Source organism: Kogia breviceps, chromosome 12 (assembly GCF_026419965.1).
Source record: "Kogia breviceps isolate mKogBre1 chromosome 12, mKogBre1 haplotype 1, whole genome shotgun sequence".
In the NCBI taxonomy this organism is placed as follows: domain Eukaryota; kingdom Metazoa; phylum Chordata; class Mammalia; order Artiodactyla; family Physeteridae; genus Kogia; species Kogia breviceps.
Genome location: NC_081321.1, coordinates 67,079,373 through 67,093,736, shown reverse-complemented (window position 1 = coordinate 67,093,736; position 14,364 = coordinate 67,079,373). Strand labels below are relative to the sequence as shown.

Sequence of the window (14,364 nt, the reverse complement as noted above, 5' to 3'; positions counted from 1 at the left end):
TCAAGTTCAACATATAATACTATATATGTAGTTATCATGCCATAGAATGGACCTCCTACTTCTCTATTAACTCTTTTTATGTGTATAAAGTCAGAGCTCTGAAACTTTTTCAGGTATCATTATAAAAACCTGAGCTATGTGGGCATCTGGTATCCAGAGTGGTAGATGAGGAAATAGCATCCTGTCATAAAACTTTAATGTGATTTCTGTAAAATCAGACTAATGACATATATTTCAGAACATAAAATAAACTTAATGTAATGAAAGTATTGACTTGTAGAATTTAGAGTTCTAATCAGTTAATATTTTTTCTGCTAAAGGGCCAAACAAAACATAAAAAACTCAATGCTGAATTTCATACAATTAATATTTTAAATTTAAGCATAAAAGTATTCATAGGCTATCATCATAATACATGTAAACATTTGTGAAAAATGTGGTTCAAGAGAAACCAGAGTGAAAGAGAAGAAAAAATATGAAAACAAGATAGCATTTAAAATTTTTCTAAGTTGAGTTCTGAAGACAGTATACGTGCAGGTATGTATGTGTATGTATGTGTATATATATACACACACACAGGTGTAATGTATATACACATGTGTATGTGTATATATGTACATGTGTGTATAATTTACACAGTATATGTATATACATACATACATAGATACATATATACAACTTTATGAGATAATGTAAAAAGATAATACATTATTATCAAGATATGGATTAAAGCCAAATTTAATATTTTTGTTTTGCTATAAATGGAAGCTTGTCAATTTCAATTTCCATATGCTTGATTTTTTTATCTTGGTCTACATGGTCACAAATCTTGAGGGATACTAAGGGTGGTCTTTATTTGGGACACCTTCAGTGAATGGTTAACTAGCAAAAAAAAATTCTTGAACTTGGCAAAAAGTCTCTGAGGCATTGGAAGATTTCTTTTAATTGAAATACTTTAATACAAGATCTCATTGCTAGACTTGATGACACCTGTTACATCGAGCATCTCATTGCCGTGGTACAAAATGCTGTTTCCCCTCAGTTCACCTGCCTTTCATTTCTGTTCTAACTGTAATAGGGGTCTGGTACATCATCTCCCTTCAATAAAGATTTGTTGAATCAGTGAGTGAGTGAATGAATGAACAAACCTTACAAACTTGTGCACAGCCAGCTGTATCAGAAAGTAGGAAACTCAGAAGCAGGTTGTAAAAGTCTGGGCTATCTATACAGGGTCATCTTTGCTGCATCCTGAAAAGTTCATGATATAAAGACAAGGATACAGATATAGATAAAGGTGCATAATTATGAATATATATTTAGATAAATAAATAGATGATTGATAGATACATGATAGATAGGTAGATAGATAGATAGCAATATATACTTAATTATCTTCCATATGTCATCCATATGGATTCACTAGGATGTATTTCCCATCTGGGCTGTAAATTTCACTCCATCTGGCATGACTTCTAACTGAATGCTTGGCTATAAAATTCTTTTTTATAATGCTATGATGAAAATTGTATTGATATCTCTCCTCTCTCCTTTCCTCTTCCACCTCCTCCTCATCTTTCTTGCTCCTCTTCCTTCTTCTGTACTCTCTCTCTCTCTCCTGTTCTTCATCCAGTATGACACTTTCCCCCTGAGCATTTACTGGAAACTAACAGCAAATGAGAAGCCCTTTTCAGTGTATATCCCCCAATTCTTATCATTCTAGCAAACTTTTGAGCTTGTTATCCAATACCTATAAATGAATGAAAGAAAAGCTATATTGAATTGCTTGTCTTGAAGCAGAATATGTCTAACAGTTATTTGTTGAAAAAAATTATGTTGAAGGGGGGCTTCCCTGGTGGCGCAGTGGTTGAGGGTCCGCCTGCCGATGCAGGAGACACGGGTTCGTGCCCTGGTCCGGGAGGATCCCACATGCCGCGGAGCGGCTGGGCCCGTGAGCCATGGCCGCTGAGCCTGTGCGTCCGGAGCCTGTGCTCCGCAACGGGAGAGGCCACAACAGTGAGAGGCCCGCATACCGAAAAAAAAAAAAATTATGTTGAAGGGATATAAAAATGTTTGTGCTTAATCTTCCTGACAGGATATGAAATAGTAGCTCTAAAGTATTTTTGAACTTTTTATAAAACCAAACTGATAACATACATATCAGAAGGCTTAAGAGTAATTATTCCCAGAGGCAGAAGGGTATATTATATGACTTCTGGGAATCTTCTCTTTAAGTCTATTAAAAACAAGTGTCTGGCTTGAAGACTTTTATTTTACCCATTTTTTAAAAAGTATAATTTAGTTATCCTTTTGCTTTTTCATTTTCAATTTTTTTCCTGTAAAAATTCAAGTGCTTGAGATAGCTGGCATTAAACCTTCTAGAGTTAATATCGTTAATTTACTTCTGTTGGTGAAAGATATATCTTGAGAGATTTTAGGGAGTGGTCTGTGTGTAACAATTGAAACAGACATATTATTTACCCATCATGTGGCAAACTTTGGCTGAAAACCAGTTGTTACCATCAGCACATTAAATTTTGTTTTACATAGTAATATTGTACTTTTTTTACTTTTAAGTTAATAATTGAAATAGTCTTATTTTAAATCAGAGACAATTAAACTAAGTATGAAATTTCTTGACAAGCCACAGCCATCCTGGAAAGCTATTTGGAAAGCTAAACAAAAGTATGAGAATATGCCTCTACATTTCATATATTTTTATTTTTTATTTTATTTTTATTTTAAAATTTATTTTATTTTTGGCTGCTTTGGGTCTTCATTGCTGTGCGCAGGCTTTTCTCTAGTTGCGGCGAGCAGGGGCTACTCTTCGTTGCGGTGCGCGGGCTTCTCATTGTGGTGGCTTCTCTTGTTGCAGAGCACAGGCTCTAGGCATGCGGGCTTCAGTAGTTGTGGTGCGTGGGCTCAGTAGTTGTGGCTCATGGGCTCTAGAGTGCAGGCTCAGTAGTTGTGGCTCATGGGATTAGTAGCTGCACGGCATGTGGGATCTTCCTGGACCAGGGCTCGAATCTGTGTCCCCTCCATTGGCAGGTGGATTCGTAACCACTGTGCCACCAGGGAAGCCCTCATATATTTATAAAAGACAAGTATGTTCTAATTTTACTTGATTTCATGGGAATGGGGTGTTCATAGACTAAGTCTCTTTACTAATTTCACTTGAGCAAATGTTTCTATATGAAAAAACACACCTAGCAGACTTACTTCTTATGCCCTGAAATGTTTTCAGCCATATTTTCCCAACTGTTCTATTTCTATGCCATCTCATATCTTTTCACACATGGATCCTTCTCTTTGGAAAGCCTTCAACCTCCTATTTTGGCGAGGGTCACTCTGATACATCCCTTGAATTAGATGCTTTTCAGATGACCTCACTTAGTCTCCTTTAGGTTAAGTCGGTCATTAGTATTTATTAAACTGCATTTCAGTTGTCTTGCTAGTTAACTGTTTCTTATTAATTGATGTTTCTCCCACCAAATTTAAAGTTCCTTGAGGACAGATATTGTGTCTTTTATAGGTATGCCCCTAGCATCTGGAAACAGTACCAGGCCTCTATAACCAAAATGGATAAGGTAGGATTCTGTATCCTAGCAATTTTCAGAACTGGGCACCACTTTTATTATTGCTACTAGGCAGAGAGAGAAAGTTGAGTTGTCTCCAAATAGACCTTCAGAACAATGAAATAATGTTATTATCATAATTAACCTACATAGAAAAAAGAAAAGTTTAGGGAAGAATATATACTTCAGCAATTTCAGCGACATTTAGAATAAAGCAGTGTACTTAAAATAATTATGTATTAATACTATTTCTCCTTCGTACTTCTTTCAACATTAATTCATACTGCTTTCCTCCCCTCTCCACAAAAGAAATATGAAAAAGAAAGAGCATATATTCTTATTGACCAAATACTTCAGATTTCCTAGCTTATATAGTTTGCTGGATGATGCAAATTCAGCAAATATGAGATTATGCCAGGAATATGTGATATTATACCAGAAATATTTGACTTATTGTCTATTCTACAATAATAATAAAAAATATAGTGAGTCGTTTGATCTAAATTATACCAGAACCAACTTACACGTAAGCACAAAAGTACATGGGGGTTATAGTTGTACCATAATAATCTATTTGGCAAACACATTTTTCCTTTAAATCCTGGGTTCCCAAGAAGCTTCAGGTTTGTTTTTTTTTTTTTTTTTTTTTTTTTTTTTTTTTTTTTCGGTATGCGGGCCTCTCACTGTTGTGGCCTCTCCCGTTGCGGAGCACAGGCTCCGGACGCGCAGGCTCAGCGGCCATGGCTCACGGGCCCAGTTGCTCCGCGGCATGTGGGACCCTCCCGGACCGGGGCACGAACCCGTGTCTCCTGCATCGGCAGGCGGATTCTCAATCACCGCGCCACCAGGGAAGCCCCAGGTTTGTTTTTGACACATTTTTTTCCCCTCACAACTCTTGAGAGCATGAATTACATGGTCCCACCCACCGTAAGAGGAACTATGATCCCAACATGAATTTCAAGGGGGAAGAACCAAAAATTTATATATACATCACTGATTACCACAGCTAATATGTGTATATAGTTACTTTATTTGAGAATCAATGGAATAAACCCCATGTGAGCTAAGAAATCAAAAGGGTAAAAATGATTAATTTGAAAAACAAAATAATACGGCCAATTAAGGTAATAATGGAAAAGGAAAACATGACTTTTCAAGTAAACTTGCAATGATAATTAGAGTTAAGAAGACTAATCATTTTAGCAAATAATACATAGTTTATACAGGAAAAAACGTTTTTTAAAAATAATTATTTGTGCTTAAAGGAAAAAAGGATGGGAGCACATCAAAGGGTTACAGGATCCAACCTGAAGGATCTCCCAGTGGCCAATGCTGGGACAATTTAAGCATCAAATAAATGGTATTATAACCCAAAGTATAAAATAAATATACCTGAGTCCATGCCAATATAAATAAGTGATCGAAAAAATAATCGGATGAGAGAAGCAAATCTTCTGTACAGAAGAATTCCGTGAAATCTATGTACCTACTCCCCCCTCCAGGAGGTAAAGCTCAATTTCACCCCTCCCTATCACTTCTTTGAGAGCATGCTAGTGACTAACTTCCAAAGAGCAGAGTATGGAAAGGGAAAAATAGTAACTTTACAGTTGAAAAACCTAACAAATATTACTTTAACCAAGTGATGAAGGTTAACATCGCTAGTAATATGTGGATATCCTGTATACCCAGTATGATGTGATGAGGTCACTTCATTAATATGAGGTGATGAGAAAGTCACTTCACCCATGTGATATTGTTTTCCAAAACCCATAACCCTAGTTTAATCTTGAGGAAAACATCAGACAAAATAATATAAGCATCAGATCAGGAGATTCCTACAGAATACTTGACCAGAAATTCTTGATAGTCTTCTAGAGACTATCAAGATCATGAAAAACAAGGAAAAGCTCAGAAGCTGTCACAGCCCAGAGGAAACTAAGGAACCATAGAAACTAAATAAATGTGGTACCCTATATTAGAACCTAGGGTAGAAAAGGGACATTAATGAAAAGGCTAGTGAAATCCAAGCAAAGTCTAGTTTAGTGAATAGTAATGTACCATATCAGTTTATTAGTTTTAACAAATGTACCATAGAAATGTAAGATGTTAACAATTAGATAAATTGGGTGAGGGATATATTGGAACTCTTCAGACTATCTTTGTAACTTTTTTATAAATCTAAAATTATCTCCCAATTAAACACTTATTTAACAGGTTATCTTCTGATTTATTTAGCAGCTTGCTAAGTAAACAATTACCTACTTACATAATTTACCATAATATAGGAATCCCATCTAAGGAAATGAGAAATTTTTCTACTTCTTCCCCATTGATATTATAAATATGAATCATGACTAGACAATCAAAAGTAAAAATGAATAATTTAAGTTTTAAGAGCTCATAACCATCATATTACTTTTAAAGTCCTCAGGTTCAAAGGAGGTGGTTCCTGGTTCTTGATTGTAAATAACTATGTCATCTTAGATACATTCACAAGTACACCACTTTTGGTTCATTCTAGTCTCTGTCCTCTTGAAGTTTCCGCCTTTGAACGATGTGTAAATGGAACATTTATTTTTACCTCTAAAAAGTGTAAAGTCATCTGAATATGATCTTTTATACAGACTGAATGATCTGTGTTAAAAGACATAGAAAAATGAACATGCATTGCAACACAGCCTAAATATTTATAATCAATATTTTTAGATCTTGGGTCAAAAATTTTCATGTATCTAAAATATGTTTTATTAATTGCTTTCTATATACATGAGATAAAGTTGTAATTATTTAAAACAAATGTATGGTACCTTTTAAAGCATTAATTGTGAAGCAATTTTTTGAGTTAACGTGAGGGAAATAAGAAAACAATGATTACATTCATATTCATGATGTTCTTTAAGAGTTTAGAAAAGTAAAAATAATTGAAGCATTTTATTTGATAATGTGCCTAGTATTATATAGCCTTACTGAATTATATACCTTGCCCCTGAATGTCCTAGCCAGCTAAAATATGAGTTGATCTATACATTTTAAAAATAACTGTTTATTAAAAAAAAAAAAAAGGCTTTAAAATTTAAAATCTCATTGAACAGACTGGGATTAACAAAGAGATTTAGAAACATACAGAAATAATCATGATGAAATAATAATTTGTTACTAGATACAGCTTTAAACAGTATAGGAAGCATGCTTCAGGTTGGTCAGAAGAGGTCCTCTGAATTACACTGTGCATGCTTCCCTGAAATGAAACTGTATGTTATTGGTTAACCAGGATATTTAGCATAATCACTCTGCTAGACTGTGGTGGAGGGAGGTGATTATCACTGAGAACAGATGGGCAGGTCCACAGCACTGCCAGATTCTGCACAAGCTCCATTTATTGTTGGTTCTTGCTTTTTTTCCTTCGGTGTTTTAATTTTTTTTTTTAAACATTGTATGTTCTAAAGAACTAGCTGCACAAAAGGTCAGTAGCCGATGACCTTTCAGCTTAGATTTCAAACGTAGGAGAAAGATTCAAAATGCTATCACTGTGTATCTAAGAAGGATGGGGCAGATTTCATTTTACCCTCTAGCCTCCCTCAATGCATGCACGGATTTATCTGTACGCTAAGCTCTCTGCTCTGCATCTCTAGCTCCTTGTGGATTATATTGTCTCTCTGATCAGAAATGATTTTCTCGGATATGAACACCGTTTCTGGCTCCCCTAAAGTGCATCCTCCTAATGGGACCCGGTTTTACACTTTTCAAGTAAGTGTGCTTTAAATGGCTTCACTACTTAGGAAGTTAATATATAGTCAAACTTTTAATAAAGAGAAAAATAAGGGAAGGAAAACTGCAAAGTGTGAAAGTATTAAAGAGGATGTAAGATATAGATAATGTGCATGTCAGTTTAATCTGTTTTTTTTTTTTTTTTTACTATGGAGAAGAGATGGCATTAGGATTCTCTGTGAATTCAAGCAAAATAATAGTGAACCCTTAATTTTCACAAGGATTCTTAAATCTGCTACAATATCATCTTTTGAGAGTTTATGAGTTATTCTCCTGAAGTTATTTATGGATATAATATGGTGAAAATTACAGAGTTACTTCCCTGATATATCACAGAGAGGGTAGAATTAAAAGACATTTTAGGGAACTTTGAAAACTATGTTCTCTGGGCTTAGAAAAATGTTTTGTATTTCATATACATAGCTTAACATAATTCCTGTTATTTAATTTTGTTATGTGTGCAATATACAATCAATCAATAATACAGTAGCTAAGTACCAGGTTTAGTATGCTTTTCAATTTGAGATAAAGTAGAAACTCATTAAGATGGAAGATTTTCTGTGTTATCAAACAGTCAAAATGATTTACAATATAAATGTAAATGTGAGTTACAAAGCTGTTACCTACTAAATGTATTTCAACTGCCTGTGAATAAATCAGTCATCAGTCTAGAAAATGGTTGTCTAAAGTAAATCATATTCTACTTCATTTTTATCCTCAGATTGCATTTTTCAGTACTAATGATTACTTTGCAATTCAGTCATATCATTATTAGATTAAAAGGAAAAATGAAACTCTTCTCTTTGTATATTTTACACTATGGGAATATAAACAGCCTAACATTTAATTATTTTAGCTAGATAGTTATAATGCACTGAAAAAATAAATGTAAAGACCTAGAGAATTAATATAGTAGAGGCAGCAGGAATTCTTTTGAAAGGGGGCTCTGAATAAATGCACATCTGATTGATTAAAGTCTCTTGCCTTTGCAAACTATAGCAGTAGATATAATTACTCTCTCTCCCCCTTCTTATACTTCTGTTTTTAATTCTGTTGCCTCTCCTGCCTTACACTGATGTCTACTGGTAGTGCAAGTCTGTGCTGTTACAGAATATATTTACTTCCCAGTGGCAATCAGCTTATTGTGGCAGTGACTCAAAATGCAATTGCCCTGGGGCTGTTCTACAGAATTATTACTTTTTTCTTCTCCATACACTGAGATATAAACACTCCTTACAATATATCCCATAGCTGCCTCTTAGGGGCAGCTTTTGACATTGGGTATTCTGCTTCAGTCTCTTAAAGTTTAAGGGTCAGTGAATTCCATAGCTCAGTCATGACACAGGCTTTTTACAATTCTTTCAGTAGATCTTGCTGACACATTTCCTGGCAGGTGATTTTCTTGGAAAACACACTAGAATGACTTTTAACCACCTTTTTTTTTTGTTGATTTTATAACAATTCATGTAAAAACACTAGGATTTCAGATAAAATAGAAATGTTGGCAAATATGAACTCCATTCTCCTACATTTTTAAAATCACAAAATGGTATTTGATCCTGACATTCATGATAACAGGCAATGTGTGTTTAACTTTTTGTTGCTATTGTTTGTTTTTGCTTTTGGTGAAAGAGAAGGAAGAAAGAAGGATGGTTTTTAAAGCATGAATATAAAGGTTTATAAAAGTTGACTCTTTACTTTTATTTTCAAAGGACTGAATTAAACAGGATTATTTTTCTTATATATATATTAAGAAATATATATATTTCTTATATATATCTTCTTATATATTTCTTATATGTATCTTATATATATTAATATATTTCTTATATATATATTTCTTATATATATATATTAACCTATTTAATGTGATATACTTTCTTTGGTTGAAATACTGTCATGAGAGATGAGATGCTGTAAAAGTAACAAACCATTTGTCAAAAACTGTATCTTGTGGAAAAGATTAGTTAAATTTTCAAAAGTGGTTCTCATTATAGAATGGCATAAATGCATTTCTGAAATGATTCTGCATCAAGGAATCGAGATTTTAATGCTTACTTTCTTAAAATTATTCTTGCACAAGAGTTAACATATGCAAAAACATTTAAGATAGCTTAGCATGAATGATACTGAGTTTCAGTTCCATCTTCTCATCAGATGTTTAAACTAGCTTGTCATTTTTTTTTTTTTAACATCTTTATTGGAGTATAATTGTTTCATAGCTTGTCATTTTTGCTGAAATTGTACAATATTAAATTTTAAAAGTAAGATATAGAATGTATTTGACCTGAAGGGTTCAAAGGTAAAAAGACAACAAATAAGAAGCTGAAGGATATTCTAATTACAAGCCTTTCTTTTTCATTGTATGTTAATTTAGGCAAATACATTCATACTTCTACACACACATGCAAATACTATTTTGTATAGACTAACACTTGATTTAAATTAATTTCCTTATAAATGAGACCTCACTTCATATTCCGTGAAGATAATTGTGTCTGCATGTTTCTATTCAGAGGTTCTTAGACCCTGGGTGATGCCAACACCCAATTTGCACTATATATTTTGTGAATAACTTATCACCCAAAATCAAATTTTAGAGTATAGTTGCCTAGAATGATTTTTGATTGACAAAAATTAAAATTAATTATAATATTTGTATGGATTAGAACTGTCAATTTATGGGGCTCAAATATGTACAAATGGGAAACCTACCTTCAAACAAAATTATATTATATATATATATGTGAATGCAGTAAAAATTCTTTGAAATTGTATGTCCATAAAAATGATGTCCCACAGCTCGGTACTTTGTGACCACCTAGAGGGGTGGGAGGGAGGGAGACGCAAAATGGAAGAGATATGGAGAAATATATATATGTATAACTGATTCACTTTGTTATAAAGCAGAAACTAACACACCATTGTAAAGCAATTATACTCCAATAAAGATGTTAAAAAAAAATGATGTCCCAACATCATTTCACATTTAGCTCTATTTTTGCAAGTAAAACCATTTAATGTGCTTTACTAAACTTCTAGATTAGCTAACCATGACTTAATGTGTTAATTCTCCCAGAGGTATTGATGAGCATCACGCTACCCCCTCATTTCCTAGAGATTAAGTATCTTCACCTAGACCTTTTCAAAGTCTGCACGGTCCTAAGATTTCATGGGAGTTTGTCAATAGTTGCTAGAGACAATAGGGAAGAGGAATACATTCTTTTGAGGTTCTTAATGTTTCCTTATTCTACGTTTACCTATTTTATTCATTGGAGCTCTATGCAAGCTTGCATGAACTACAACAATAACAAATAGTATACTACTATCAAAAACAAATCAAAAGTGGTTTGTAAACCACTTCCTTAAACCAAAGGAATATATTTCTGATGGGAGCAGTTCTGATCTATTGAATCCACAGAGCAATTATTTCTGCTTAGAATACATTTCTTTGCCATTTCATCCTAGTATTAATAACATTAACTGCCAAGAATGTGTGTAAAAGTCTTTGACTCTGTTGACCCCTGGTATCCACTGAAAACAAGAGAAAGACACTTTGTCACAAAATATGGAAACACATTAATCTGCCATTTCCATGTTTAAAATACTTTATGTATCCCCTGTCCTTAAAGGATAAAATTTACTTCTTTAGCTTGTCATAGAAAAGCTCTTCCTGGTCTGGAGCTCATGCAACATACTACTTTATTTACCTGCTTTCCCAAAAATTTGTCTGTATGCTTCTGTTCTTTGCCTCTTCACTGAACCTGCCCATTGGAAAATTGTTTTTGATTAAAGACATCTCAGATGCCACCTACCCCGTGAAGCCTTCACTCATTCACCTGATTCATGCATGATGTATTAAGTATATTTCCTTTGATCATTTGCCTGTATATCACTACTGAAGCACTTATTATGCTTTTTTTTAAATTGGAGTATAGTTGATTTACAATGTTATGTTAGTTTCAGGTGTACAGCAAAGTGAATCAGTTATACATATACATATATCCACTCTTTTTTTTTTTTTTTTAGTTTCTTTTCCCTTATAAGCGATTATAGAGTATTGAGTAGAGTTCCCTGTGCTATACAGCAGGTTCTTATTGTTGTCTATTTTATGTATAGTGTGTATATGTCAGTCCCAATCTCCCAAGTTATCCCTCCCTTATTATGCTTTGTTTTAATCCCTGAGAACATTTTATTAATCTGTGTCCCTAGCAAATGGATACTGCCAATATCGCTGTATAATAAGCAGAGGCATATATTTGGAAGGTAAATGATTAAAATATGAAAATTCAACACAATAAATAAATTCTTTTTATGTTAACTATATAAGCAGTTGGTGAGACATATATTATTAGAGAAATATATAAAGATATATAAAGGTAAATGTGTTTAATACTAAGCCTTTGTATACCAGTGTTGGGTTCTTCAAAATAGATAACAGTTACATTAGTGATCTCAGAAAAGCTTTAATTTTATTGTTTTTAAAATAGATTTCTGTTACAGCTAGACAAAACCTTTTTGAGATTTTTTTCTTTATACCTCTTTACCATTCCTTATTAATTGGGGCATTTCATATTTTATCAAGAGAACTTTAAAATTGATTAATATATAATTTTTCATTTAGCAGATACTATTACTTGAAATATATAGAAGACTAATAGGCAAGTTGGAAATCTCAATTGCATTAAGAATGTTACTCAAATTCTTAATAATTAGGGTGGGGCACCATATCTTTTTGATCATATGAGGTTGAGGTAATTCTGGCTTTTCAGGGAAAAAAAACAGATTTTTAAAATTCTATCATTTTTTTTCTCCCTGGGAATATACCATTATTTTTCTATTATTTGGAGCATATTATAACTTCTTACTGTTGATATTTTTTAAATGCACTGGAAATATCTATCAGAATGCTTGGAACATGTTATGTATTTTAAAAACAAGAAGAATGAAAGCAAAGTAGCCTAATAGAGATAGGAAAGACAGACCCTTTGGCTCCAAGGTTACAGAGTAATATAAGCAGACTTCCCCAGCTTAGAGAGAGAACTGAGGTTTTTCTCTGTTGCCCAACTGTATGCAGTCATGATTATGATTATGACTGGTGGAGCTAACACAAGAAGTATTTCAAGCAAGCTGACTGACATGTTTAAAGGTACATATTGGTGTCTGAGAAAGGCAGAGTTTAGTATAATTGGAACGTAAGCTGGAAAAGGAAATGGCTAAAATTCAATGTGCCAACTCCAGAATTTAAAAATAGGTTTAAATGTCAAGTCCAGATCCTCAGGAACTTGAATTTAGGATTCAAGGATTTTCAGCGAAGAATGACAAGCTTCAATTTACTGTTTGGTTAGAATATTGGATTGTGCCTTGGCTGGTTGATAGGACAGAGAAAACTATTCAGTAGCTTTCCAAAAAAAATCTAGATGAATTGTCATGATTTCCCTGCTGTACAGATGAAAAAAACTGATGCTCAAAAAAGGCACTTAAGTAGTTGTTAATAATGCAGGGTATACGTAACGTAGTTTCTGTCTGAATCTGGGGTTATGGAACCCAAAATTCCAGTCTTTTCCATATAGTCTTCTGCCGAAATTGCTGATGATTACATACATCAGCAAAAGTATTCCAAGCTATATAATTTCTAATCCTGTTGATCTATGAATTCAGAAACTTATAGAAATTTAACTCTACTTCTTCAAAACATTGTACTACAGCCTCATTGGGTTTTTAAACTTGAGGTTCTTATTCAGTTACATCTCCTCATTTAATCCTTATTAACACAGTTTTCTTCTAGTTGGAAATATGTTTTTATAGTAATCAAATTGCCAGTCAAATTGTGCTGAAAGGCAAAAAGGGAAATTGAGGGGGAAAATCTTCCCTAAACATGCACCTTTGTTAGTATAAGAATGCTCTGTATATCCGTGAGACCAACCGTAGAAAACAGTGAGTAGCTCCTGAGCTCCCCATAGGAAATCATATGTCTTTCATCTGCAGAGGTTTGTGCTTAATAGAATTTGGCTAGGCAATATATTCTGAGAGGACAGGCACTGTGTACTTTTTTTTTTATTGTTAAATCACTAGCATCAAGCAGTGTCCAACACACAGCCTTGATTTAGTAAGTAGGTGTTGAATTGAATTACAAATTGAAAAGGAGTATGTATTCTGACCTAGAATGACCTCTCCATAGGAATACATAAATGGTTGTAAGATACCCAGCATAGCGTCCACAAATATATTTCACTTATACCTAGCTAACATAGCTTTATATTTCAAGTATTGTCTGCAGGGGAAGGAAATTGGAAGTAGGGAAGTTAATTAGGAGGCTCTTAAGATAAAGCTTTTAATGCACGGAGCACAGTGCCTGGTGGTTAGTTAAGAGCTCAGTGAGCAGCATTCACAACAGCAGCGACCAAAAGTGGGGTCTGCAAAACATACTAGAGAACGCAAGGGTATGAGCATAAAGGACAAAGGAAAAGTCATTAAGAGATAGATTCAAAGGAATCCATTAACTTACTGAATATAAGAGACGAGAGAAAAAGGAAAGATTACCTCTAGTGAGGGAGAGAGAAATATGGAGGAGGAGCAGCTTTGCAACACAATATATTGAGTTTGGTTTTGGACAGATTGAGTAGACAGTTGGAAACAACCGGGTTTGGCTCTGAGGAGGCAGGTCTGCCTGAATAGTAGATGTAAATGTGGGAGGCATCTGCTTACAGGGTAGGGAAAACTATGGAAGTGGATGAAATGACCTTGGCAAAGAATGAGGAGAATGGGGGTGGGGGTGAGGCTGGGCATGAAATCCTTGGACCCGCTGACTTCCCCAGAATTATTATCACTTGGAGTGTGTGTGCTTGGTTTATTTTGCAAACACAGTTTGGAAGCTTTTTCCTAATCACCTCTCCTTGAATATCACCTCTGAACCTAATTCAATTTAGGTGCTCCTGCCTCTTTGTGTGTGTCTTTGCTTTATTTTGTAAATGCGTTTTGGAAGCTAGCATTTCCTTTTAACCCCCCTCCTTAAATACTGTCC

At 34.1% G+C, this 14,364-nt stretch overlaps 1 protein-coding gene across 21 annotated transcripts in view; it reads left to right on the top strand.

Annotated features, from left to right (window-relative positions):
* PPFIA2 (PTPRF interacting protein alpha 2) overlaps positions 1 to 14,364 on the top strand; it is a 437,715-nt gene that overhangs the window by 126,693 nt on the left and 296,658 nt on the right. For 4 of the 21 annotated variants that reach the window (XM_067009812.1, XM_067009811.1, XM_067009815.1 and 1 more), the window contains exon 1: positions 6,910 to 7,319. The exons of 15 other annotated variants lie outside the window; for them this stretch is intronic. In XM_067009812.1, coding sequence (XP_066865913.1) covers positions 7,239 to 7,319 — 81 coding nt within the window. In that variant the 5' untranslated portion in view covers positions 6,910 to 7,238. Of the gene's footprint in view, positions 1 to 6,888; positions 7,320 to 14,364 lie in introns of those variants that run through there. 2 more of the 21 variants (XM_067009810.1, XM_067009809.1) reach the window with 1 other exon arrangement.